This window comes from Knufia obscura (genome assembly GCF_036327395.1).
Source record: "Knufia obscura strain CCFEE 5817 isolate CBS 148926 chromosome Unknown scaffold_12, whole genome shotgun sequence".
Lineage (NCBI taxonomy): Eukaryota > Fungi > Ascomycota > Eurotiomycetes > Chaetothyriales > Trichomeriaceae > Knufia > Knufia obscura.
In genome coordinates, this window is record NW_027042698.1 from 179,404 (window position 1) to 206,032 (window position 26,629).

The 26,629-nt window shown below is 51.0% G+C and overlaps 9 protein-coding genes across 9 annotated transcripts; 4 read left to right on the top strand and 5 right to left on the bottom strand.

The window, feature by feature from the left end:
- Window positions 1-388: 388 nt before the first annotated feature.
- Window positions 389-1,350, top strand: PMZ80_008822 (uncharacterized protein; the record flags this gene model as incomplete). Its single annotated transcript, XM_064877219.1, has 2 exons — window positions 389-1,002; window positions 1,155-1,350. The coding sequence occupies 2 exons, from the start codon at window positions 389-391 to the stop codon at window positions 1,348-1,350; spliced, it is 810 nt and encodes a 269-aa protein (XP_064726721.1).
- A 920-nt stretch (window positions 1,351-2,270) lies between these two features.
- PMZ80_008823 (uncharacterized protein) lies at window positions 2,271-3,356 on the bottom strand (the record flags this gene model as incomplete). Its single annotated transcript, XM_064877220.1, has 1 exon — window positions 2,271-3,356. The coding sequence occupies one exon, from the start codon at window positions 3,354-3,356 to the stop codon at window positions 2,271-2,273; it is 1,086 nt and encodes a 361-aa protein (XP_064726722.1).
- An 863-nt stretch (window positions 3,357-4,219) lies between these two features.
- Window positions 4,220-7,231, top strand: PMZ80_008824 (uncharacterized protein; the record flags this gene model as incomplete). Its single annotated transcript, XM_064877221.1, has 1 exon — window positions 4,220-7,231. The coding sequence occupies one exon, from the start codon at window positions 4,220-4,222 to the stop codon at window positions 7,229-7,231; it is 3,012 nt and encodes a 1,003-aa protein (XP_064726723.1).
- Window positions 7,232-7,884: 653 nt separating this feature from the next.
- On the top strand, window positions 7,885-8,778 carry PMZ80_008825 (uncharacterized protein; the record flags this gene model as incomplete). The annotated part of the gene is made up of 1 exon (XM_064877222.1): window positions 7,885-8,778. One exon carries the CDS (start codon window positions 7,885-7,887, stop codon window positions 8,776-8,778), a length of 894 nt encoding a protein of 297 aa, XP_064726724.1.
- Window positions 8,779-8,954: 176 nt separating this feature from the next.
- Window positions 8,955-11,502, bottom strand: APL4 (clathrin associated protein complex large subunit; the record flags this gene model as incomplete). The annotated part of the gene is made up of 2 exons (XM_064877223.1): window positions 8,955-9,053; window positions 9,106-11,502. 2 exons carry the CDS (start codon window positions 11,500-11,502, stop codon window positions 8,955-8,957), a joined length of 2,496 nt encoding a protein of 831 aa, XP_064726725.1.
- Window positions 11,503-12,170: 668 nt separating this feature from the next.
- ARE2 (Sterol O-acyltransferase 2 (Sterol-ester synthase 2)) lies at window positions 12,171-13,826 on the top strand (the record flags this gene model as incomplete). Its single annotated transcript, XM_064877224.1, has 1 exon — window positions 12,171-13,826. The coding sequence occupies one exon, from the start codon at window positions 12,171-12,173 to the stop codon at window positions 13,824-13,826; it is 1,656 nt and encodes a 551-aa protein (XP_064726726.1).
- An 858-nt stretch (window positions 13,827-14,684) lies between these two features.
- On the bottom strand, window positions 14,685-22,121 carry CHK1 (Chk1 protein kinase; the record flags this gene model as incomplete). The annotated part of the gene is made up of 1 exon (XM_064877225.1): window positions 14,685-22,121. The coding sequence occupies one exon, from the start codon at window positions 22,119-22,121 to the stop codon at window positions 14,685-14,687; it is 7,437 nt and encodes a 2,478-aa protein (XP_064726727.1).
- Window positions 22,122-22,844: 723 nt separating this feature from the next.
- On the bottom strand, window positions 22,845-23,815 carry PMZ80_008829 (uncharacterized protein; the record flags this gene model as incomplete). Its single annotated transcript, XM_064877226.1, has 3 exons — window positions 22,845-23,393; window positions 23,445-23,500; window positions 23,545-23,815. The coding sequence occupies 3 exons, from the start codon at window positions 23,813-23,815 to the stop codon at window positions 22,845-22,847; spliced, it is 876 nt and encodes a 291-aa protein (XP_064726728.1).
- A 333-nt stretch (window positions 23,816-24,148) lies between these two features.
- On the bottom strand, window positions 24,149-26,054 carry PMZ80_008830 (uncharacterized protein; the record flags this gene model as incomplete). The annotated part of the gene is made up of 2 exons (XM_064877227.1): window positions 24,149-25,808; window positions 25,855-26,054. The coding sequence occupies 2 exons, from the start codon at window positions 26,052-26,054 to the stop codon at window positions 24,149-24,151; spliced, it is 1,860 nt and encodes a 619-aa protein (XP_064726729.1).
- Window positions 26,055-26,629: the final 575 nt, after the last annotated feature.

The following is a 26,629-nucleotide window of genomic DNA, read 5'->3' on the forward strand; positions in this document are numbered from 1 at the left end:
GTGCTGTTCACGGTAGTGTGTTGACTCTGCTTTGATGGATTCCGACTTGCAAGCCTATTCATGCACAGAAATGATCTCATGTTCAGGAATTCAACCTGATGTCTGGACTTCTCCTCATTGAAGTACAAAATGTGGAGTACTAACCTTGGGGAACGTGCTGATCACAGGACGAGCTTCCTGAACTCCATGGACCAATCCGCAACTTCGATTGGCACAGTGTCCCAAATAGTTGCGTACGTACCCTCGGGTATGGTTCTTGGATCGATCAACCACTATGAAAGGGGCAGCTACAGTGACAGGCACATGTCACCACTAATCCAGACCACCATAAAGCTAACAAACACGATCTCCCTGCTACACACTGCCAACAACCTCATCACCTAGCACCATGGCCCACCTCAACCAAATGGGCGACAGCCCCCTCCCCCCTGTCTCTGAACTCTTCTCCCTCCACGGCAAAACAGCCATAACAACAGGCGGCACAGGCGGCCTAGGCCTAAGCATGGCCATCGCCCTCGCCGAAGCAGGCGCCGACATAATCAGCATCCAAATCCCCGATGATCCCCGCGCCCACCTCCTCAAAGAAGGCGTTGAGTCCCTCAACCGCAAACTCACCGTCTTCGAAACAGACGTCGCGGACTCACCAACCCTCCGGAAATGTTTCGCCGATATCTGGGCAGCGGGTATCACGCCCGATATCCTGCTTAACTGTGCGGGTATCAACCGCCGCTCTGCAGTCGAGGACTTCACGGATGAGGACATCGATGCCGTCTTCGCGATTAACCTTAAAGCTAGCTTTGTGGCGGCGCAGGAGGTAGGTAAGCGGCTGCTTGAATTGAAGCGGCCGGGGAAAATCATCAATATTGCGAGTATTATCAGTTTCATTGGGAACTATAATATTGCGGCCTATGCCTGTACGAAGGGTGGTGTGTTGCAGATGACGAAGGCGATGAGTAATGAATGGGCGGGACGGGGGATCAACGTGAATTGTATCTGTCCTGGGTAAGTGCCTACTTTACTGCGACCTGACTGTTGCGCTTCGCTTGCCGCGTGGAAAACCATGTGCTTGATTTCATCGCCCCTGCCGCTCGTGCCTACCTGCGGATCTATCTGACTATTGCGCTGCTGCCGATTACTGACGGTCTCTCTTTCAGGTACATCAAAACAGCAATGACGAAAGTCTACACTGAGGACGCAGAATATACCAAGTACATCATCGGCCGAACACCAGCAGGTCGATGGGGTCTGCCTGAGGATTTCAGGGGAGCGGTGATCTTCCTGGCGAGCAGGGCGAGCGACTTTTGCTGCGGAACGTCGCTTGTCGTGGACGGCGGTATGATAGCGAAATAGATAGCATTGGATGTTCGTGTACGTATTTATGTAACCTCAAATGGTGCCATTTACTGGTTACAGTTAAGGTTCAGGGCCCAACACTGGTCCCCATGTCTGTACCCCTTGCCGCAGCGTACAGCAGGATCGCAATTCAAGAGGAAAGTTTTTGCTTGTGTGTTCTATTACCACATCTATACCTATTGGCGTTCGAAGAACTGTAAGACGAACAGCTGTGGATCCTGTCCCGGGGTTCGCAGACAGCTGTGTTATCGGATTCTCGACATACACGCGATGAGCTTTACAAGGTCATCAACGTTTTAGTACGATGGTTTCTGATTCTGAAGATGCTGGTCCGACAGCTACGGCATGCCAAACCTAAAGCCTCGTCGACGTTGGTCCGTTGTGTCGGCAAACATGTTCAATCAAGGGATCGATTCGGGCGAAGGACTTTGGAAGGGCCTCCACTGGCAGGGCATCATGATGCGGTATGTAATCTGAGGTGGTTACTTGATGGCCACCCATAATTAGACCCTCCCTGGAAGACAATCTTTCATGCTAATTCTCTTGACACTACCATGATTGATATCGTACTTTGAGTATGCCCCAACCTTATCCTTTGTGGTACCAGGTAGCTGTGGTTGGCATTAGATACCAATGAGTATAGCCCGGTCATCTCCGCTCCGACCCGGATATTAGCGACGTTACACCGGGACAGTACCTGTCGATGGTAGCTCGAAAACACCGTGTTACAGCAGTATACTTTACTGATCGGCAGGTGGACGATGTTGCGAAGCTCGAGAAAGAACAGGAAAAGCCACATGAGTCCGAATCTTTGAGACACAGCTCGATGTGAAGTATAAGCGACCGTTGACCAAAATCGAGTGGCTCATTCTGTCCGCCAAATTTATTCACGCCTGGGGAGACATCAAATCCCAGACTTAGCCATTGCTGTACCCATCAATCTCGGCCACAATCTTGCCCACGTTGATGGAAACCCAAAGAGGAACATGGTCGCTGTGTCCTCTCTCCTTTGGTGTATCACAAATGTCTGTCCCACTCACGGCTCCTGCCTCAACCAGCTTGCGACTAGCAATGATCAGATCTACTCGATCGCAGCTCTCGCCCCACGGCCTCCCCCTTCCATGGTAGGTATATTTCCGCTTCTCACCATGGAGATGGCGGAACACATCAACGCCTCCTAGACCATCTTCGTTGTCTTGGTTGAAAAACTTGTCATTGAAATCTGCACGGTTTTTGACATGTTGGTCAGGCGAGGTTCGCAGGTTGGGATGGCCGTCGATTCTTTTTGGGGCGATGTTCATGTCGCCTAGCAGCAGGACATTCCAGTTGCGTTTTTCAATGGACTTGCAGAGGTTGAGCATGTGGGCATGGAAGCGTAGCTTGTGGTCATGGCGTGTGCCGTCGACGTCGCCTGTGTTTGGATTGCGGTAAGGGTTTGATGTTCCGTTCACCCAGTAGCCGTTCACCACAGTCAACTGCAAAGAAGGAAAGTCGTGGATGAGGACTCGACCTTCAAGGTCCCAGTCAGGCCGCCTTACTGAATAGGGAGGACCATCATCACGAACCAGGCTTGCAACACCGTGAACCTTGCCGCCAAAGCCTGTCGCATTGTATTTGTCTTTCGGCATGCTGAAGTGAGTGGTGTAAGTAGGCTCATGCGGGAGGCCGCCAGCATTGGCTGCTAATTCCACTCGTCGTTGCGTCGTCTCATCGTTTCGGTTGATCTTGACTTCTTGTAGGCAGAGCAAGTACGGCCAGTTGTGATCTTTCAGGAAAGTGCGAAGTGGGTAGATTGATTTGGAGGAGAACTTAATTTGCTTTTGCAGCAGGGCGCCGATTCCATTCACATTCCAGCTATAGAAGGTCAACTCGTTCTTGTCGCTCCCTGCGTTGGGAGTCGAGCTTGACTTGGAAGGCGATAGACGGCGACGCAGTAATGGAGGGCTCACGGAGCGAGTTGCGCTACTCAGCTTTCTCTTCATAGGAACAAGACATGAGCTCATCGTCGTCGGGTTCAGTCAAGTGAGGAGAACTCGAACAATTAGATGTCCTCGTGCAGAGCGCTACTGAGAAAAGGGGAATCACTCCATTCTTGCGAAGATGACTGCTGGTTGCGATGCTATAGATCACATGTTTCAAAATTGATATACGCAATGCTGCGGAAGGCAATCAGTATGGATGGGCAGTCGCCGCTCTGCCGGTGCCGACTGTGTCTTCTGTGTTTCTCAAGGGCAGTGTCAGAAGCAAATAATCGTTGCTGAATCAATACGACAGTGAAAATGGAACAGCATACGAAGCAAAAGCTAGCATAGTCGTACAGAGCAGTGGCGGCAACATGTTCGTGCAATTCGCCACGATGCCTGCTGCCACGAGAAAGATCCACCTATTTAAGCGTGACGTACAGGGTTCACAGGCCTCGACTGCCAGGGTTCTGGGGTATGTAACCTTGCTTAGCAGGACACAAAGCGTGGTTGTCGCGTGGAATTCTGGTGTAGCTTATGGTGATCGAGTCGCACCCAGGACAGCGGAAGACTGCAACCTCCCTAGCTGTCAACATCCTCACAGTCAAACAGCAGCTCTTGTGATGTTCAAGTTTTGCTAAGACGGTAGGTCGTGCACGCTGGCTCCTTGCTATACTGCTAGCCTTACCGCCATCTCGTGAAAGCAGCAAAACCTCATTGACCTTCAGCGTTCTTTCCATCTGGTGATATCTGCTGGCTTGTCATTCTAGAGTACCTTAATTGTGGCAGAACACTTTGCTCGACATTCTCTCGTGTTCAACACAGCTCTCGCCTAGAGATCTTGCTCGATCTCATCCTAGGAGTATCACACATCTCCAGCTTAAAGGAACGGATACTTCATCACGATGCCGTTCGGACTCGGCGATCAGCCATATGCAAACATCCACTATCTTTCGAGTTCGAGCGAACCTAACGAACATGACCTCAAAGCTATCATACGGTCCTATCCACTAATCGACAACCATGCACACAATCTGCTGCGAGAAGAGGAGGCACATGGTAACGAACACTACCCGTTCGAATCAATAACATCAGAGGCACAGGGTCACGCCTTGCAAGAGCATGTACAATCTACCTTGGCTCATGTCCGTGCCGTTAAGCAGCTGGCTGAGTTGCTAAAATGCCCTGCCTCTCTGGAAGACGTGAAGGCAGCCAGATATGAATGGGTTGTGCGCGACTACGATAGCTTCATCAGGACTTGTTTCGCTGGCACCCATGCCCTGCTATTGGACGATGGCTTGCCTCAAGATAGCGTGTATCCTGTGAGGTGGCACGACCGACATGCACCGACTGTTAGGAGGATTGCCCGTATCGAAGCCGTGGCCGCCGAATTGCTTGAGCAGCTAGCTCATGCTGCCGGCTTTCTAGCACCCGGTGTCGACTCGGATTGGGCCATTGAAAAGAGCGAAGCCTTCCTGCTCCGCTTCAATACAATGTTCCGCAACCAGATCAAGACCCTTGCTGCGGACCCTGGCGTCTGCGGCTTCAAGTCTGTCGTGTGCTACAGATCAGGTCTGGATGTGAGCTTGTCGTCGCGCCATACCTTCAGGCCTCATCAGTCACTTGCAGATTCCGCGTTGCTGTCAGCCTTCCACAGCTTCCTGCAGGATGCAGTGCGGAAACATGACTATCGTGTAGCCGAGAAGGCCGTCAACGACTTTCTGGTCGTGGCTGCGTGTGATGTTCTTCACAAACTGGTTGAAACCGAAGGAGAGACACTTCCCATCCAGTTCCATACAGGTCTTGGGGACGTCGACATTGACTTGATCAAATCAAACCCGGCGTACATGCAACCATTGATCGAAGCATTCCCGAACGTCGACTTCGTCATCTTACATTCTTCTTATCCATATACGAGAGAAGCAGGCTATCTTGCTGCCAATTATGCAAACGCATGGCTTGACATCGGCGAAATATTCCCCATGATATCCAGGCAGGGCCAAGAGAGTGTCTTGAGGCAAGCCTTGGAGCTTACACCTGCATCCAAAATTCTCTGGAGCACTGATGGCCATTTCTATCCAGAGACCTTCTATCTCGCAAACCGCCAGTTTCGAGACGCCCTAGAATCTGTTCTCGGTGAGTTGGTGGCTTCCGAGGACCTCACGCTCATGCAAGCGATCAACATCGCCGTAGACATTCTCTTCTGGAACTCAAACGCCTTGTACAAATTAGATGAAGAACGGAGATTTCCACAGCTACTCCGAGCTTGCGGGAGAGCTGATAGTGCAAGTCGAAGATCAACGTTGGTCAACTCTCGCGAAAACGGCTCAGCCACGAGGGACTGTGCCAGCATTTCACATGTCTCGATTAGCGATGCGGGGCTGTACTCCAGTGCATCGACCGCAGTACATTCGCCTACACGGACCAGAGGTACACCTGTACGGTCCGCCCCACGCTCAGATGCTACACGACCAGCTTCCGATCCATTTACTGATACCGGAGATTCTACCACGATGTCGCCTAGAAGCCACCGGGCGCTTTCACTGCACAGGGCGCCACAGTTGAGTCAAGATGCGACTGAATTCGAAGCGTTTATGCGCCAACATCCAGAGGTCAAGTACATTTGGTTGCAGTTTATCTCCCATACTGCTACTATGAGAGCTAGAATGATCCCAGTCAAGCAGTTCCAAAAGCACATCGCGAGGTCGAGCTATCCAGGTATCAGCCGAGCCCTAACACGACAGTTGCAGAATGAAAGGCCGGCGGATGGATGTATCGCGACAGGAGAGTTTCAACTCGTGCCCGATTTCAGGTCATTGTGCCTGAATAGAGGCATAGACTCGCCTTCTGCCACTGTCCAAACATGGTGGATGGTCGACTCGGACGATAATGACCAGAAAGTGTGCTGGGATAGATGTCCGAGGTATGCACTTCAAAAGCAGATGCAGGCTTTGTCCGATGAATTTGAGCTCTTCGTGTTGATGGGATTCGAGATTGAAGTCATCTTCGTCAGGCCCATGAAGAATGACAATGGGACAGACTTTACTGGTTTCGATGTGGTGCATGAATTGCATTCGTGGTCGAACATGACCTACCAGCAGCTTGATATGCTTCCCATAATCGAAGAAATCGTGGACATCCTAGCAGAAATTGGAATAGACGTCTGTCAATTCCATGCGGAATCCGCCCCAACTCAATGGGAGTTCTCACTTCCCCCATCTTCGCCACTCAAAGCCGTGGACCAACTCTATAAGGCCAAGGAGACGATTGGGAACATAACGAAGAAACATGGCTTGAAAGCGACCTTTTACCCTCGACCGTACGCCATGGCACCTGGTAGCGCGCAACATGCTCATTTCAGCATCAATGGAGATTCAGAGACCGTGGGTAAACATGCTGATTCTTTCCTAGCTGGCGTTCTGCAACATCTGCCGTCCATTCTCGCTTTCAGCTTGCCTGTAGAAGAAAGTTATGCTCGCGTGGCATCGGGAGTCTGGGCTGGTGGAGAGTGGATAACATGGGGAACCCAAAATCGGGAAGTGCCGCTCCGCAAATGTGGCCCTGGTCATTGGGAGTTCAAACCTATCGACGGAATGGGTAATACATACCTGAGTATGGCCGCACTTATTGCTGCCGGTCTTCTCGGGTTGCGTGATGAAATTTCCTTGGTCCAGCAAGACACTTTGGTCGACGTGAGTACGCTCGACCAGGAGGAAAGAGAAGGTCTTGGCATTACTGAGAGGCTTCCGAACACGTTACAGAAGAGTTTGGACTCTTTGAGGGAGGATGGGGCCCTGGTAAATCTACTTGGTCAAAATCTGGTTGACGACTACCTGGCGGTGAAAAAGGCAGAAATGGAAATGCTGAATGAGATGGATGAGCAGAAACGCAGAACTTGGTTGATGGCGAGATATTGATCTATGCTAGATAGTGACTGAGCTACCGAACTCATGAACAGGATGCCAAGTAGCATGACTGAGATATGACATGGAAGGATATCGCGACTACCAGGTCAATGTATACTAGATAAATGTATCAAGAGCATATCATAACGGTGGTACTCCAACCAGCAAAACGCGATGAGATTTCACCACCAAATTTGTCCTCGAATATTAGCTCTGCTAATGTCCGACCAAACATCGATCTTCGTACCTAGACGTACTATCTTGTTCAAGCGTCGCCTAAGGACGCTGAGCACATTCAAAGCGCAATGCGCATGTTTATGAGGTCTGGTACGGGTAGTGTACCAACCCATCGCACGTCCAGCCTCCAGGTCCTCAGGTTAGAGCAAAACCACGCACGATAGATACAATGGTACCAGGCAGAGCTCTGAACCAAAATCTGAATCTGAATACTCAGCATATAAATAATCCCCGGAATCTCTGCTCATGTTTGTGTCTTTCCTGGATTCCTCAAGCCAGTTCACTTCACCCAATTCAGTCAGGACTAAGATATACCTCACTCAACCCTCACTCAGCCCTAACTTAACTCTCACTTCCCCCACCACCCCAAACCACCCTAACACCCATTACCTCACACCCCTACCACCCCCTAATACCACTTTCCCGCCATGTCCACCTCCCACTGCGTCATCACCTCCCCTCGCACCCCCGGCTCCCTAACAGCCTGGAAGACCACGACCTCCCTCCCCTCCTCCAGGTCAGCACCCGATCTACGCGCATGGAAGAACGAGAGGGATATTTGGGCTGCTGCTGCTGCTGAGGCCAGACCGAGGCGCAGAATTGATGGGACGGTTGTGCGGAGGGCGTCGGCGAGGAGTGGACGAGAACAGGGGGAGTCGAGCAGGTCAGCTGTACCGCAACGCTGGGTTGGGAGGGTGGGTGGGAAGAGGTGTCGGACTCGTGTGGTGGCGTCGAGCTCAAATTCAGACACAACTGAGGGACCATCAAGTCTATTGCTGGATAGTTATGAGTCGGTTCCGCCTGTGGAGATGAGATATGACTCAAGTGGCAGTGAAGCAAGCGCCAATGGATGCAAAGGCAACGACAAAGACAAAGGCAAAGAGCGCGCTCATCGAACACCAGGTTTAAAAGGGCGTCTTCCGACTGACAGACGCGAGAGGGAAGCGGAGAAGGCGAGGGGACAGGTGGAGGTGAGGCTAGCGACGGAACGGCTTATAGCCAGGGAAAATGCACAGCTGGCGATTGGTCGTCTTGAGGAGCTGGAGTCAGGTGAGAGCTCGGAGTCAGTGGATGATGAGTCTTCGGATGATGAGAATCCACCTTCGATAGTGGGAGAGGTACTCCTGGCCGATGTGAGCAGTGGTACATCCTTGTACAGGCTGAACTCGAATACTGCGAGGTCGGAGGTTGCAGTCATGGTAGGGCCGGAGCCAAAGCAGAGCTGGAAGGCTTGCCTGAAGATATGGGTTCGGCGGGTGTTTTGCGTTCCTGATGGAGGTGCTAGGAAGGCAAGGAAGCTTCAGAAGGAGAGAAGAAAGTAAATTTGTGTTAGCATAGCAAGACCTGCAAGTGTCAGCGATGGCTTGTACAGCATAGTGCTTTTGATTCAGCATCGAAGAAAAGATGCAGCGAGCAAATGAAAGAAATGCTTGGACTTGACATTGTCTTCATGAAAGTCGCTCAATTGCTACGAGAGTTCGAACAGAAGGTGAGTCGATCAAGCTTCGCTCCAGTCGACTTGTTCAGTGAGCGCCGGGCTGCCGTCGTCCTTTTGGTAACTAATTCGCAGCCGTAGTCGAAGCTTAGGCGGCAGTGACTAAAGACTTGTTAGCAAGATGATCCTGTGGAAAAGAGGCTACCGCACTTACCCCACCAGCAGGCACTATCCTCATGGCCTGTGTTGCTTCTTCGCCGCCTTCCAGAGTACTCTTATTTATCGCTTGTAACGTCAACTTTTGACTTTTGGGTACCGCAGCCTGCAAGCCAACGCCAGTGAGCGTGTCGAAATTGCTAGTGTTTCTGAACCTTGCTTGTGCTTGTGCGCCAGCCGCACTTCTTGATATCTGGATTGTAACATTCAAACCGTTCTTGTTGTATACAGGTTGACCAGCAGGTGCAGAAGGTGCAGGTGATGCTGCAGGCTTGGGAGCAGTGGCCGTGCCGTTGCCCATCAGATCCATCATCGAATCCATGTTCGACGCCGATGATGGGGCTGGGCTGCTGACTTGCGGTGGCGGACTTTGGACAGATGTACCACCGCCTAGGATATCTGCAAGCAGATCTGCTGTATTCTGCTGACCATTTATGGTGGCGCTCGTGTCGACGGAAGGCGCCTCTGTACCACCAAGTAAATCACCAAGCAAGTCTGCTTCGCTCTGTTTCGGCAGTGGCTTGTTTGTCTTGCTCTTCAGCACACTCTTCCTGTTGTCCTTCTTCTTGTGCGTGGCTTCTCCAAGCACTCTGTGCTCTTCCTTGATTTCTGGGGGCGGCATTTTCTCAAGCACGCCCCTTCTGATAGAGTCGTATCCAAACATATTGCCATACTCAACGGCTCTCTGCTGGATCTCGACGTTGAGGTCAGACTGCCGTGACATTATCAACCTCCGTATCCGCTCGACCTGCGAGGCATCGGTCATTCTGGTTGTCAGCTTCATTGCTGAGGTCACGATGAATTCCGTAACTATCTGATTTGCGTAGGTCGAATTTAGGATAGTCTCGTAGAGGTCTACGATGTCAGTCTCTCGAACTTCTTTGACCAGTTCCTCCTCTTCGTACGAGCCACCCCTCAGTAAAGCTTCTCCAAACTCTCCTATCGACCATGTAGCAGCTAAGGTCAATGCTTCTTGTGTGATGTCGGATTTCAATGCAGCGTAGAGTTTCTGCACAGAATAGGTCTGTAGATCAGGAGTGGTTGCGATCAGACGCACGAAAGATGACAATATTTGCTCTTTAACGTGGTTTCCGGCCAGTTTGACAACCCTCAGCATCGTATCAATGTGCCACCTTTTGCTTGGAGCATATCTATCTGCAGCAACTCCGATCTGTGTTGTCATGACAGGCTTGAACTCAGTGTCTGCCACCTCCAAAAACGCCAACAGCTCTCTTATCAAGACTCTGACGTTGTCTTCTCGGATCAAGGTAAAGCTGAGATCTAAGGCTCTCCGGCGGATTGAGATATCGGGGTCCCTGAGACATTCCAGGATGGTGTTTCTATGTCTTTGCACAGCGTTCGGCTCGATCGCAACGACCTTGATTAGTGTATTCAGGGCGACGTAACGGATGTTGTTGTCTTTGTTGGTCAAGAACTTTCCAAGGATGTTTACACCAAGTACTCTTAGGCCGGAGTCGGCTTCGATATCGAGGATGGTAAGAACAGCTTCGTAGAGGATAGAATTGCCGACGTTCTTGGAGGACTCGGTATTGGTAGCGACCTGAGCTAGGATATCGTTGATCTGTTCGCTAACGGTAGCATCACCTCTACCGAGTATCCTGAACAGATGTAGTATCTTGACTTGCAGGAAGGGATCTGTGATGCCGCTAACATCGTGTTCTGGAGTGTAGCCGGAGCTTTGCAGGCTCTTCAGGGTATGGACAAGTTGGGGAACAAGAGTTTTGAACATATCAATGACTCCTTCTTCCACCTCTTCTTGCTCTTCTGCCTCACACATGTTCACAGCCAGAGTGAGACCGGACAGTAGGACACCGTGGTTGCGGTCAGATAGAATGAGCTTTGCTTTCTCGAGGAAATGTTCCTGTAGATCTGGCACCTTTCGACATATTCTCATGGCGCATAGAGCAGCCTTCTTCCGTATGTATGGGTTCGAGGTCTGGATCAGGTTTTCAATCTCCGGGAACAGGTCCCTCGACATCTCAACTGAGGCAATGTTACCCAATGTGCAAAGCGCCAGACCTACGACATATTGGTTGGAGTGGTTGAGATCGTTCTTGAGGGAGTTGGTGACGAGGGTAAGCACTTCTTGATTCTCGTCCAGCAGCAACATAGTCCCCAGATAACCCAGCCTCTTATCGGCAAAGCGAGGAGAAGCCAGCAACTTCAGACATTCTATCTGACCGAAGTGAGTCCTCTCGCCCAGAGTGAAGAGATACAGCAGCTTTGCAACATTGTTGCGCCGGATGTTGTGGTCATGAGTCTCTTCTCGGAAACTGGCTCGGATAGCTGCACTTTCCTTCTGCACAACAGCCCGCTCGTCTGCGATGGTCTTGGAGGCTCGCACATTGCGAATAAACTGCTTAAGAGAAGCCATGGTTCGTGGTAGAGGACTCGGAGTAGGAGGGGGAGGAGGTCACCCTCAAAAGACGGTTATTTGGTCATCCGCTGGTTGGTGGCTTTGTTTCGATGGGTAGGAAATATGTAGTCGAGGGGTCGCACCGTACACTTCTTTCCTCTATCTTCGATGATTCTGCGGCTTCCGTAGGCTTCAAATTGTTTGTTGCCTAAGAATCGCACATACCGGGCGTGCTATGGCTGACCGCACCAACCAAACAAGCACCGCTGGCCTTGTCTGCTCCGAGTCACGGTCGGGGATCTGCAAAGCCTTGTCCCGCCCCTGAAATACGCTTTCGCCCTAAGAAGCCACCCGGAGATGCCAACCAAGCCTAATTCTAGGCTGACGTAAATCCTCGGCCGCCAGGGACATTTGGACGAAACAGGCGTCATCAAAATCGCGCCGCCAGAAAATAAGCTGATCTGAGATCAGACATGATCGCGGCACTGGCAGCGTGACTTCAACTTTGACCAGATCGTCAACACGGTTGTCGTACTCCGTATCAAGTTTCGTCTTCGGTGCCGTTAGGAACCGAGTTACATCCCTGACATGAAGTGACCAGATATGTATAGTATTCCTCACTCATAGCATATGCCACTTATCCTTCCTACCGCTCTTTTACAGCCTCATCGATAGGCCCTCCCGCCATGGCTCGACAGACAGATCCCGACACGGATCGTATACTTCGGCCGCGGCCAACAAGAGCGAGGACATCAGATTTGTTGCTACCTGGCACTAACGGCCATGTAAACGGGCATGCGACGGGCAGCTTCACTACCCTCGAAACAAGTGGCAGCAGGTCAGGCACGCCTCTACCTGAAGATGCCCCGCCCTCACTATACTCTATCTCATCCGCAAGGAAAGCTGCTAGAGCCACGGCGAAGAAGAGACTGTTTCATACAATCAAATATGAGCCCCGAACCTCCCACTTCGACCCGAGGAGCGAGTATCGGGACTTCAGAGGCTTCTTCGTACTCTTCTGGATGAGTTTGGGAATTATGGTCGTTACAACAGCCCTGAAGAACATTAAAGAGACAGGATACCCCCTGCGCGTACAGGTCTACGAACTGCTGTCAAGGAACGTGGTATCTCTGGCCATTGCCGACGGCCTAATGGTCGCCAGCATAACCGCAAGTCTACCCTTCCAACAGCTATTCAGACGCAGCACGGGCATCCTACAATGGCGCAGAGCAGGCGTATGGATCCAAAGTCTCTACCAGCTGATCTGGCTAGTCATCTGGGTCGAATGGCCCTTCTACCTCGAATGGACCTGGACAGCCCAAGTCTTCTTCGCCCTCCACACCCTCACCTTCCTCATGAAAATGCACAGCTATGCCTTCTACAATGGCCACCTCTCCGAGACCGAACGTCGCCTCCACGAACTTGACACTCCAGAAAAAGGCGCCTCAATGGACAAAGCAGTCATCTACCCGCGCTCCCCCTCCCGCCTCCGCGAACTCAGCTCCGACGAGTCCTCAGAAGAAGACCAAGAAGCAGAAGCCAAAAAGAAGCGCGAAGCCCTCCAAGAACTCCGCATCGACCTCGCCACAGAACTCACCTCCCCAATGGGCAACGTCACCTTTCCCCAAAACCTCACCCTATACAACTTCGCAGATTACATCCTCTGCCCCACCCTCTGCTACGAACTCGAATACCCACGCACCCCACGCATCCGCTGGCCAGAAGTCCTCTGGAAAACCCTCGCCGTCTTCGGCTGCATCTTCCTCATGACCGTCGTCTCCGAAGAATTCATCACCCCCATCCTCGCCGACGCCACAATCCGCCTAAAACAAACCTCCCTCATCTCCGACAAAGCCCTCATCCTCGCAGAGAGCATCTCCCTCATGCTCTTCCCCTTCATGATCGAGTTCCTCCTCACATTCCTCGTCATCTGGGAGTACGCCCTCGGCGCCTTCGCGGAACTCTCCTGTTTCGCCGACCGCCACTTCTATTCTGACTGGTGGAACTGCGAGGACTGGCTTGAGTTCAGCCGGACGTGGAATATCCCCGTGTACAACTTCCTCAAGCGACATGTTTTCTTCGCGACGCGGAGTTTTGCGGGGACGCAGATCGCGATGGTTATGACGTTCTTCATCTCTAGTTTGGGTCACGAGTTGATCATGGGGTGTATCAGTAAGAAGTTGCGCGGGTATGGGATGTTCGCTATGTTGCTTCAGTTGCCTATTGTTGCGATCCAGCGGAGCAGGTTTGTGAGGGGTAGATGGGTTTTGAACAATGCGTGTTTCTGGGGGAGTATGATTTTGGGACTGAGTGCCATTGCTAGCTTGTATGTGCTTGTGTAGGCGGGGTTGCATTGGCCAATCCAAGCACAGAGCCTGACAATCTCGATGGTTACTTCCATTCCTACTGGGCCCGGGTGGTCTAGAACGGACAGCACCGCAGGATTGACAGGTAATAGAGGAACCTGGCTGGAATACAACTTGAAGGTCTAGACGGGGCATAGCTCATGTGAGCGAACAGCGAGGCACGTGATGCCCGCTGAGCATTTGTTTTGAGATACCCAGCTCTTTTGATAACTTACCTGAATGAAACATTCGCTGTACACAAGTACTGCACTTACACTTCAACCTGGACGCAACTGCATTGCTCTCTTTGATTCATCCTGTCCTTATCTACGATACAATTTTGACTTCCCACACGTGCCTCGGTATAGCTAGCTGCATTAGAGACCAAGGTAAAGCTGTGACGCAGGAGAGTATGTTGGTCTGCAAATCTCACTCAACGACCCGGAGAGAATTGACACCAAAGCATATCACAACCCACCAGAAAAGCTCACACAAGCACAGAGAAATACTGTTGAGTATGTCCACAGAACAAACGCTACATACCTGAATACCTATATTCAACCAAAATCCTACAAGAAGGGTATCGTCAAATGCCATCAGTCCTACTCTTCAATATCGTCCCAATATTCTCATACGACGTAGCTAGCCATATACACACTCCTTGATCTGCTCAGACTGCTGTACTGTACTCAATTCATAATACAATTCCCTCTCAAAATCCATACTCACTTTTATCGCGCCCAACGCCTCGCTTTCACGCCAAGCAAGAAATACACCAAATCAATACGAAATCCCAAGGATACTGTACGCTGCTGAGCGCGCCATACAATCACATCAAGCCTAGAAGGCCCAACCTTAAGCCCGTCCCACAGCCCTCTCACCCCCCTTCTTCTGCTCATCAATCTTACTCTTCCCCTCCCCATCCTTCATCGCCGAACTCATCGAGTCATTCCGTCTCTGTTCAGACGCAGTTTTCGCCAGCTCAGCCTCCATCTCCTCCTTAGTTGGACCTCCAGCAGGCGGCGAGAGGATCTCATTGCTCACTTTGCCGAGTAAGTCCGTTTCCTTGATCCCACTTGGCGGGCTAGGTGTGGATTTCGGACCATCAAGGGTTGGCGGCATCAAAGATTTGAGAGCGCCATTTGCTGTAGTTGTGCCTGTGGTTGGAGTATTTTGTTCATCGGAAGACGGTTTGTTGCGCGAACTGCCCTTGAGAGGGATTCTCTTCTTTTTTGGCTTTGGAGTTGGTGGTTCATCTGGAGATTCTGTCTGGCTATCAGTGGGTTTTGTCTGCTTTGGAGTTATCTCCTCCGGTGATTCAGATCTTGGGATTGACACATCCGTTGCTTTTGGGCCGTTGACAGGCGTGGTGCTTTTGTCCGGTACCTTCTCATTCTCCTTGTTGGCCTTATCACCCGGAGTAGGCACAGCTGCACTCGATGACACGCTAGTCACATGCTGCGCAGACCTGCTGTTGTTCAGATATTCATCAAGCATCGCCTTCAATGCTGTTTGTCGGACAGGCTTGGCGAGGTAATCATTCATACCAGCTTCGAGGCACTTCTCTCGGTCACCGCGAATTGCTGATGCTGTCAAAGCAATTACTAGAACTTCTCTGACGTTCGAATCCTCGTCCTTGCGGATGGCCTTAGTGGCGTTGTAGCCATCAAGCACTGGCATCTGCACATCCATGAGAACCAGATGGTATGGTTTGCCCTCCTTGCTGGCTCTCTGTAACGCTTCATAGGCGAGTTTGCCATCCTCGTAAGCATCACATTTCAATCCAAGTTTCTGCACAAAAGAGCTAGCGATTTTCCGATTGATATGGTTGTCTTCTGCAATACACACCCTGATCTGATCACGAGGTATCTTGCTGAGGTCGCAGAAGCTCGCTGTACGCTCTCGATCCGGCATGTCGGCGCGCGACCAGTTCGCCATCGGGTCAGGGTCTTTCGTCGAAACGCGCATCTGGGAAGGTACGCTGGTGCCCTTCGGCGCTTTTTGGAATGTCAGTTGGAAATACACAGTTGTACCGACTGCGGGCTGGGATTCTATCCATATCTTGCCCCCAAGGACATTTTCGATCATAGCTTTGCAGATACTTAAGCCTAACCCGCTGCCTCCATACGATCTTGCCGTGGATGAATCTGCTTGCGAGAAGGGTTGAAACAGTCGGCTCAGCTGTTCCTTGGTAATACCAATGCCAGTATCTGCAACAGAACACTGGAACTTGACCTTTTCGCGTGTTTCTGCTGTCTTTCTTGCTTTGACTGTGATGGACCCCTTGGGTGTAAACTTATAAGCATTGCTCATCAGGTTCATGAATATCTGGTGCAGCCGGACGGGATCCCCGAGCACCAGTGTATCATCAAGCTCGAAATCTTCGATGGTTTGTAAGCCGTGTTCCTTGTTGGTGTACGCCAGAGCTCGAACAACTTCCTTGATTGTCTCCTTAAGATTCAATGGCACTGTGTGCATCAGCATCTTTCCAGCTTCCAGTTTCGAGAAGTCCAAAATATCATTGATGACAGTGAGCAGTGTGTCAGCACAGACACGGATGCTGTCCGCATAGCCCTCTTGATCTGCTGTGAGATCCGTGCCTTTGAGCAACTCCGACATGCCAATCACACCATTGAGAGGAGTGCGAAGCTCATGGCTAACATTTGCAAGGAAAATGGACTTGGCTCTTTGTGCTTCTTGCTGCAGCTTGACGTTGCGCATAGCTTCGGCTTCAGCTTCCTTTGCTTTGGCCTCCGCTTCTCGGGCGGCGGCCAGTGCTCGCTTCTGAGATTCGACCATCGCAGCATTGGCAGCACTGACTTTCCTGACCTTTCGATAAAGCAAGGCGTTCCCGAGGGATATGGCTACCTGGTTTGTTAGCAGAGTAAGGACCACCATATTGCGCTGTGTGAAAGCGTTCGGCCGGCCTTCGAGGTGTATCACGCCCATAAGATGATCAGACTGCACAATCGGTAGGCAGATGATCGATCGGCCATTCGGATTGCGCTTGAGATACGCTTCGGAGACATTCCCAAATCGTTCATCCTCCAGGACATTGTGAACGAATACTGTCTCTTTCGTACGAAGGATGTAATGCGTGATTTGCTGGGCGGCAACATCGTCAACCTCGGAGAACGGTATTCCATCGGGGTATGTCTTCACGCCTTGTTCATGATCTCCACTGGCTGCTACAGCCCATCCATGCTCCTCTGAGTCGATAACGATGGCACAGAATTCCGCTTGCCCACCAACAGACTCGAGTATGACTTCGGTCATCTTCTCCAGCAGGTTGTTGACCTGCAGCTCAGAACTAATGACTTTAGAGAATTCGAGAATGGATGTAAGGTCGAGAATATCGAGGCCAAGACCTGGAACATCCTGAATGGCGTCTCTGGTTGTAGGCGAGCTGCTCTTGGGCTCTACCCATTTGCTAGTGTACTCACGCTGCATGTGTAAGCCCTGGTCGTCGTTAGCGACAAGCGATGCCATGGTATCTGTCTGAGTGACCGCATCTTGCATGCGCGACGTCGTAGCAGTCTTGATCAGCCATTCGTGCTTGGCAGCCAACTGCGATCCTTTGGCCACAGCATTGATCCTGTTCCACGCTGCAATTGCTTCTTGGACCATGATCTTGGCTGGCCTCTTTGCGCCCCTAGCGACCAGAAACTCAGCCCCGAGCTCGACAGCTATTGCTTCCTCAAAGGCGAAGCCATGTACTTGACAGTGATCGATGGCTTCTTCGATCTTCGCAATAACTCTATTATAGCCTATACTGACGTCTGCCAGCTCTGCCTCGATGATCTTGATCCATGCAAAGTAGTTCACGTCGTTGACAGTCGTCCAGCATTCGAGGGACTGCTTCAATAAGACAACTTCTTCGATAATGACCTGTCGTTCAGTCTCAGGCTTTGCCTTGGCCATGGCGAGGAGGGACAAGGCCAGATAGAACCTCACTTGAGCCACTCCGCGAAAGCTCCACAAGTCGTCGAGTGTGGTGGTCACCAAATGCCGGCCTATTTCGATCACTTTCTCGTGATAGCCAAACACGTAATATGCTGGAATTGTCAAGGCTTTCCACATATCAACAGCTCGGACCATGTTCATCTTGTTCTTCTTGCACATAGAATACCAAAGCTCTTCTTTGATCGATTCATCATCTAGCAATGTGTCAACGTGATGGACGCCAGTCTTGCCTTGCAAGGCACGACAGAGCTGTCGGATGGCCATCAAAACCGTACCTCCTCTGAGGTCGTACTCCCACCTCTCGAACTCCTCCGGCGAGTAGGTGCAGAACGCTTCTATCTCCGCAACGTCCTGACCTGCCCAGAACCGTGCTGCAGCCATGCATGCAAGATTTAGGAGAGCTACGGAGCGGTCACCTGAGGACAGGGAGAAGTCCAAAGCATTTTCGAGGACTGGCAACATGTTGCGCATCGAGATGCGTACATGTGCAATGAACATTGCATATAAGGTCCAGCCCCGTCCTTGGGTGAAGGAATCCTCGAAGCGCGCATAGAGTCCACTTGCAATATCGCCGTACAAGAGACCGAGTTCGACGTCTTTGTACCTGGCGATGGCAGCGGCCCCAAGCATGTTGAAACCCAAACCTGCTTGTATAAATTGGCCACCGTCCAGTATGGTATTGACAAATGCTATGACCAGGAAAAGCCACTGTTTTGCATTGTACCAGTACACAGTCGCCAAGGCTTCACTCAACACTGTGCCAAGCGCAACAAGATTTCTTTCTTCGCTTAATGGCCTTGACACAAGCTCGTTGTGATCCATTGAACGGACCCTCATCTCCAAATTTTTGAAGTCGGCGTCGAGCTGGTTCCAAGTCTTGTCTTCTATTTCTAGACCGAGGTCAGATAAGCACTTTTGCAGAGCGGTGAATGCTTGCTCATCTTGTAGCTCCTTGTTCAAAATCTTGACTTGGAGGAGGTACGGTCGAGTCTTGTCGGCAGAGCAGCGAGCATGTTTGAAAGTTTCATCCAACAGTTGTTTTGCTTCTTCAAGTTCGTCATGTTCAAACAGCAGTTCCGCCAGGTTGATATAGACTTGCAGAGTTTCGTCGTAGAAGCTATCGGTTGATGCCTCCCATGGGTTGTCGTGCAAAAGAGCAAGGCAGGTCCTGTAATACCACGCCGCTGTGGCCTTTGCCCCCGACTCTCTCGCTTTCGCTGCTGCACGCCACAGTACATCTCGATGACGAGCCCTTTGGCTAATCCGTTCCTTGACCAGATCGACTGCCAGACATATGTGTCGAGCAAGTGGATAGAGACTATACCGACAGGAAGAAAGATAAGAGAGCATGGCCTGCGCTAGGACAAAATGCATTTCTTGAACTTTGCCTGTGGCTTCCGCGTTTTCTTGTGCGGCGCTGAGGTAGCGCGTATGAGCGAAGGAGTACTCATCGTCGTTCTCGCCACTGATAATGACACCGCCATTCAGCAGTAGATTCAAGCCATCCAGAACCTCATCCGGCGTGAACTTCGAGCAGCTGCGACACGTGACATCAGTAGCCTCGTTCATCTGGCGTGTAATAGCAGCCTTCGTATTAAGCAGAAAGTCTCCGCTGAGCAGCTTTTGTACCAAACAGAAGGAAAAGGTGTTCCCGATCATAGAAGCCCACGTCAGCAGGCACTGAGCTGCAAGCGGCATGTCGCGGAATTTCCTAGCGATGAAGTCCGTTCCAAGGTGGTTTTCGGAGGCCAACTCATCGAAGATCTTGTCGAGATCATACTGCCAGCCAGAGGTTCTCCAATCATACCACAAGCAGTTCCGCTCATATAAAGTCTGCAGAATCTCTTTCATCATGAAGGGATTGCCAGAAGACTTTTCGTAAACGACCGCAGCCAGTGGCACTACAGCATCCACCGCTCGGGTCATGGTCGTTGCCACGTATTCGAAAACGTGCTTCTCTTTTAGATTACCAAGCTCGACTTTCGTGATATTTTCATTGTCGAGTATTGCCTGCAGGGTGCTAGATTCGCACTTGACATCAGCACGACTCGCCAGGAGCAGCATTACAGGAAGTCGAGCCCGAACGATGTTGTCAATGAGATCAATTGATTCCTCGTCCGCTGCTTGCAGGTCATCCAAGCACATGCAAATGAGTTTGCTCGATGACAGTAGGCGCAACACATCCAGATAGGTGTTGATGAGTCTGATTGATTTTGAGCTTGCTGGTCCGCGAAGGAAGTCGTTAGCGTCTCGCGGAGTGCCGTTGGCGCCGTTGAACAAAGACCTCGAGTCCAAGCTGGATAACTCTGACCTCAATACCGAGCTTTCATTGCTCAGCATAACCTTCTTTGACGGCAAAGCAGAATCTATCAGTGACTCAGGTAGATCAAGCATGATGTGCAAAGTATGCCATATGGGCCGCACATGTGATCTTACGAGTTCATGATAGTTCGAAGAAACATCTTTTTCGGAGAAGATCTGCTTGAAGAGGCTGCTCATAACCTTGAGCATTGGCTCGAAAGGTGTAGGACGAGCTTTGTCAAAACGCGACGATGCGAAATAACCGAACTTCCTCGCACTCGGCTGGACGCTTCTGAGGATGGTGGACTTGCCGGAGCCTTGAGTGCCAGTCAGCAGCACCACTTCTGTCTTGCTTCGTCGCTTAGGCTTATAGCCATTGCGCCTGCTGATGCGGCCGATAGGGACTAGGGTGTCCATATTGGAGTTAGCGAGAGGGCCAGAGAATTGACTGTCTCTGTCTGATCCATCGAATGAAGCATTCCGTGGTTCCGCCACACCCCGGCTTCCGACAAACAAATTAGGTCGACCCGTGCCATTGTTTGTCTCTGCGCCAACGGCAGTAGAATTACTTCTAGATTCTCTGAGTCCGTAGGAACTGGAAGTGTCGCTTCCTTCAATGGTGTCTAGGCCATCAGCACGACTCTCCGAAACAGAAGATGTTGATGTAGCACTGCGAACTAGGTTGTTCTGAGTGGCTCTGCGAGCACTAGTCGTCTGTCGTTTGTGCACCCGCTCAATGAGTTTGGATAGGCGCTCGTGTTCCGCACGATGGCCAACTGTCCTTGAAGGGAGAATGAAGAAGGAAGATACATCACGCTGACCAACTTTGTACACGGAAAGCTTGCTAGTGTCCCCTTCCCCAAGCAATTTCTGAATCTCAGTGAGATCATACTTGAGCCCATTGATGGACTTGTATCGCTCATCCATCTGCTTCTGCGTCATCCTAGACACGATCTGAATGATCGCGTCTGGCACATCTATGCGGTAGGAGGAGATCTGACCAAGTCTCTGACTAAGAACATTCTGGATCATGTCGATGGGCGTGTCGGCATTGAACGCAGGCCGACCTGTAAGCAAACTCCAAAAGAGCACACCTAGGCTGTAGATATCGGTCCGGGAATCGGGTTCGTAGGCCATTCGCCCCGTTTGCTCAGGAGCAATGTAGCCGAGTTTGTTGATTGCTCCCCTCTCTTTGCTCATCATGGCCCATCCATTGCTCGATAACAAGTTTTCAAACGCGCGTGGACCATTCCCGATGTTTGCCAACCGGACAACGTTCGACTCTTTATTCCAGTGAAACGCGTCTTGACGTATTTCACCATGTATCCGGGAGACGCCATGGTGAAGCAGCTCCAAGCAAGAGCAGGCACCAATGGCAAAGTCCAGGAATGACTGCAATGGAAGCAGATCTCCTGGTGTCTCGGGGGTCAGTTTTCGAGCCTGTATTCCATAAAATGCCGGACCGAAGTTAAGCACATCTCGCAGGTAGTTTTGGCCAGGTGATTCGTAGACACAAACAAGCACTGGATATGGGTCTTGAGAGGTACCAGGTAATTTGAACATCTCAACAGGTGGGACGATGTGCTCATGGGCGGGATCGCAGTCCTTGGCTATTGACTTGATGGATTTGTACTCTCTTTCTAACCTGACCACATGGGTGCTGATTCGTGCAATGACGGGCGTCCATACCTGCTCAGGGTCGGCTCGAGAAGAAGAGAACTCGCTGTCGGTCGAGGCACCACTTATACTGCTCAAGTGGGTTCGAAAGTGAGGACGAGATCCAAGTCGAGGGGAGCTTCGGTTCGAGGCAGAGGCGAAGGCAGAGGACAGAGCGGAAGAGGAACCGATCGTCTGAGGGGTGTCGAGTTCGGTCGAATTGTGTAATATACCATAGACATGCCAGTGGTCGTATGTCGAATGGAATGGTATGCAAGACTGGTCCCAAGTGTATCGAGGTACCTGCGCCAGACGCTCAAACAGGCGACTTGGTGAAAGCGGGAGATCCGCTCCCAATATCTCTTCTTCCATCGCTTCAGACCGCGTCGGAGTGCGCACTGGCTCTCATATCACAACGCTTCGTGAGTTGCGGGCATATTCGAGACCGTCCGATGTTGAATGGCCAATTGTGGTGGAAGCGGGTTCGAGCAGGTGACAGCGGGTTTTGGTCAGCATGAAGCAGCCTGAAGTCGAAGTGCCCTTTGAGTATTGATGAGTAAGTCGTCTGGAGAATGGCGCCCATAGCCCGGACGGACTCGTAATTCATTCGTCCGCTTACTGACACGAACTATTCTGTGGGTCAAACAGTGGATGAACTAAGCGGCGGTATTAACCTCGGGCTAGCAGGAGCTTGTCGCGCACCAAGAGCACTTTCCAGAGCCACAAGAGCTTCAGGAGCAGCGGAAAGGCAGATCTATTTCAATCATCGACACGGAAAGAGCTCTGCTTACCATCGAGAGGAGTAGTCCATGCATCATCAATTATTTTTATCAGTAATCGACAAGGACTGGTGTCAAATGCATTCCGTCTACACATTGTACATATGTTCGCTAATAAATTTAGTAAATCTGATTTTGAGCTTTTCTTTCAGTGTCCGTGTATAACTGTGAGTGTTGAAACTTGAAACTGTCCACTCATGATGACAATGTACCGACAAGTCTTGCTTTATGTTCCATACCATCTTCCAAGATCATTTTATGATTTCAGCTCTCGTTGATTGTGCCACCAGGTGCCGATACTGCAGTTCGAAATACTTCAGAGGCGAAAGACGACGAACCCAAGGAGAAGAGTTGCAATAGGCTTGAGTATGTCAATCTTCACGCGGAATGCCATGCTGCCCACCATGGTAGGAGTTATGATGCCTGTGGTGAAGACACTTGTGCTTGCAAGCCGAGTGGTTCCCGGTTGGGTTGGTCCAGGGATGGTGCTGTTGTAAGGAGGGCAATTACCACAACCCGTCATCGTGGCAATGAGTGTGATTGAGCCACCAGTGCTGGGGGCCTCAGTGGTGGCAGGTAGTATAGTCGTACCGATCGACAAGCTGGCTGTTGTGCCGAGTCCTGTTGCTGGAATGGCACTCCCTACACCGCTGCTGGTCCAAGGGCTGGGCAATGACAAGGTAGAAGTATCCGGCTTCATTGAACTCATGGCGTTGTCATCGTAGATGTTGCCTTTCGTGCCGTCTTTCAAGGTATAGTCCCCATATACCATGTCGATCGTGTCCCCTGCGCTTGTGTTGAAGGAGGCGTTGTTCACATTTCCAAAGGTACCGTCGGGAAAGTAGACGTTGGTCGTGTATTTGTCCTAGAGATTTCGAGTTAGAGCGATGTTGATGTGGCCGATACTAAGACTTACCCAGCACATCGGAATTTTGTATTCAGGAACTTCTAAGCATCTGGTACCCGTTGAACCTAACATGGTAAGCAACTTCCTACCAAAACAACGATTCACTCACAGCAGAAAGCCTGCTCTCTTCGAGCCGGGCCATTGGGGTCGACCGTGGTGGTCGTGGGAGGATCATCGTCGAGATCATAGTCGTTGACGACTTTGACGATATCCATGTAGAGGTTTGCCCAGCTGCTGCCGATCGGTCCTAGTGAATTTGAGGTTGCATCTGGAGGTGCACAAACTTTGAAGTTCGCAGTGCAATCCTGTCCCGTCACAAGGCTGCTGGCATTGATGACAAACATGCAAGTAGCGAGGACGCTCAAGGTGTTGAACTTCATGTTGCAAAAGCTGAGACGAGAGAGAGCAAAATCTGATTGAAAAGGATGAAATGGTTCTCGAAAGCTGGCTTGAAGTGATTCGATCAGATAGTGTTGCAAGAATGACCAAATCGAAAACTTTTGGCTGAAAAGTGCAGCTCTACCGCGACTGCCGGTTTTGAATTCTGGTCATGGAAGGCACGCAACGTTGGCAAGTGCAAAGGAAGACTCCGAAGCGCCTGCCTGCTGCATCACGAAATTGCACGGAAGCCCGACATATCTTAAGGCATTGTTAGCCAGTTCTCATTTTCCCATGCTTCGAACATTCATTCCACCTGCCTACCAATTGCTCAGTTATTCAGGCACAAGGTCACCCATACTTCGCCAAAAGTCGCACCTTATGCCACGTCCACCCTCCCACGTATATGCGTTGACCAGTCTAAAGTCATTGACCGCTCCCTGTCCACTATCGGCGCTGATGTTAAGACCATTATACGGTATCGTCTTAAATTGTCCACCGGTCTGGTTCAAGTCGACCTGATACGGATTGTAGATGCTGAAAGGCGGCCAGTTCACTGCTGGATTCTCGCCACTGGAGTGGGCATAAGTACCATTCGTCTCTCCCATAGCCACAGCCTGCGAAATGCTTGGGTCATTGTTGACAACGAAATTGCCCCATATCTGCTTGAAGGCTCGACTGAAGCTGGCGCTGAACAGATCTGACGTTGAGTCTGTCCGTCCGAAATAGCCTGCCACATCATTTGCATGTGTTGCAGGGACGACGCTAAACTGGTATTTGTATGCTCGACCTTCACCGAAGTTAGTGTCGCTGTATGCTTCGGCGAGCCAGTAGCTCGGACAGACGAAAGTGGTTTCTGCGTAGATGTTGTTCGCGCGCTGTTGTTGGCCGGTGCCTACGGTAGACTGATTCACCGCAGTTGGTCCAGACTCGCCGTTCGTCGCGTATGAGGGCATGCTCGGAGCGGTATCGTTCGAGGAGGGATAGTAGAGGAGGATCTTCGCGATATCGTTGTTGCTGAATAATGGAAACGTAAGACGCAACCAAGCAACAAGGTCGTCTTCGTTTTCGATTTGCTGGGGCACGAAACCCGGTCCTTCGTTCGCGTTGTTCCCAGATAGGATATTCAGACCGTTCACCTTCTTCTTCAGCAATTGGCGAGATGGCCTGTCCTGCACGAACACATCATCGGTGACTGGCAGGAACGCCCAAGTCCCGTACGTCCCAGATTGGGCAATCGTACTCGAAGCATTGACAAGAGTCTCTGTATCCTTGCTCACCAAGCAGTCGAAAATAGGCGACGATCCATTAGCTCCATATGGCAAACCTTGAAAGCAGCCAGCCTTAGCCGCAAATGCAAAGTACGACTGTGTCGGAATCCAGTCCGGATATCGATACTGCATCGGCAGGTATGGAGACGCAGCAATAAGATTCGTGAAAAGAGACTCGCCCAAGCTTCCTCCATACGCCATCGCTTGCAGCATGACACTCCCACCACCCGCACTCTCACCGCTGATTGTGACCCTGCGAGGATCGCCATTGAATTGAGAGATATATTGCTGGACCCACTGCAGAGCAAAATGCTGATCAAGGATACCTGCGTTCACAACACCATTTCGGTAGATCTCGTCCGAGGACAGAAAGCCGAAGGCTCCCAAGCGATACTGAATAGTAACTCCAACGAATTGATTGTCGTTGCCGTTGATGATCGGCGCGAGGTCCTGCGAAGCATTACCAGCGCCGTAGCCTCCTCCATGGATCCAGACCAGCACTGGGAGCGGTCCAGTCACATTGCCCGGCGAATAGACATTAAGAAAGAGGCAATCCTCGCTGGATCTGCTATTGTCAACAGCAGAGATGCTGTACGAAGCATCCGGTGCTTGAGGACATTGACTCCCATCTGTACTAGCATCCATCGGAGCCGCCCTGTCCACAGGCGGAGCAACAGGTGCCTGCCATCTCAAATTTCCAGTCGGTGGTGCCGCAAACCGTATTCTATCTGCTCGTCAGCTGCAGGTTCCAGGCAAGCCGTGAAACTCACCCCTTGAACACATTCAAATTCGTGCTACTGTTAGCACTCCCTCGGTATATCGCATACCCCAGATCCACCTCGAGACCCGTTGCATTGGTTGGAGCCTGTCTCGCTCTGAGAGCCTTGACAAAAGGTTGAGAATCATAAGCCTGCGGTCGCGCAGTCACAACAGCTGCCAAGGCAAGCGAGAAAACTACAGAAGTCAACATCCTGTCTGTCAAAGTACACATACCAAAGTCAAGGACCAACGCGCCTACCTTCATCACCTGAAGTGCATGGTTGAGTATATAAAGCCTTCACTCAAGCTAACGTCACCCCGCAGCACAGAACCAATTTAACCGATTCTGAGGGCACCATAGCGATCTTGTGAGCGTAACGATCATGACCTGCAGCAATAGTGAGTAGGCGTGCCATGCTTTCGTCGTGAAGCGGAGTTGAGGCCGAAGCCAAGGAAGATCAATTTCGTGCTTGGGAAGCTCATGCAGCTTGCTACCTGCGGAGATTGGGAAATGCTTGTGTCAGTAGCACGATCATGACGTCGCCGAGCAGCAAACGGTCAAGCTTCAAGGTAGAGTACAAATTCAGCCTAATATTTCAGTAATGAATTAGTCTAGCTAAGTAGCGCAATCTGCAAAACTGCCGGTAGTTGTATCATACTGTACTCGTAGAGCGGTAAAGCTACGACCGAGATTGATGCCGGGCAGGAGCCTGCTCGGAAAGCCTGAAAGCGGACGAGAGAACTAGCGTGCGACTAAAGCACACGTGAGCACAACACCGACTGCTT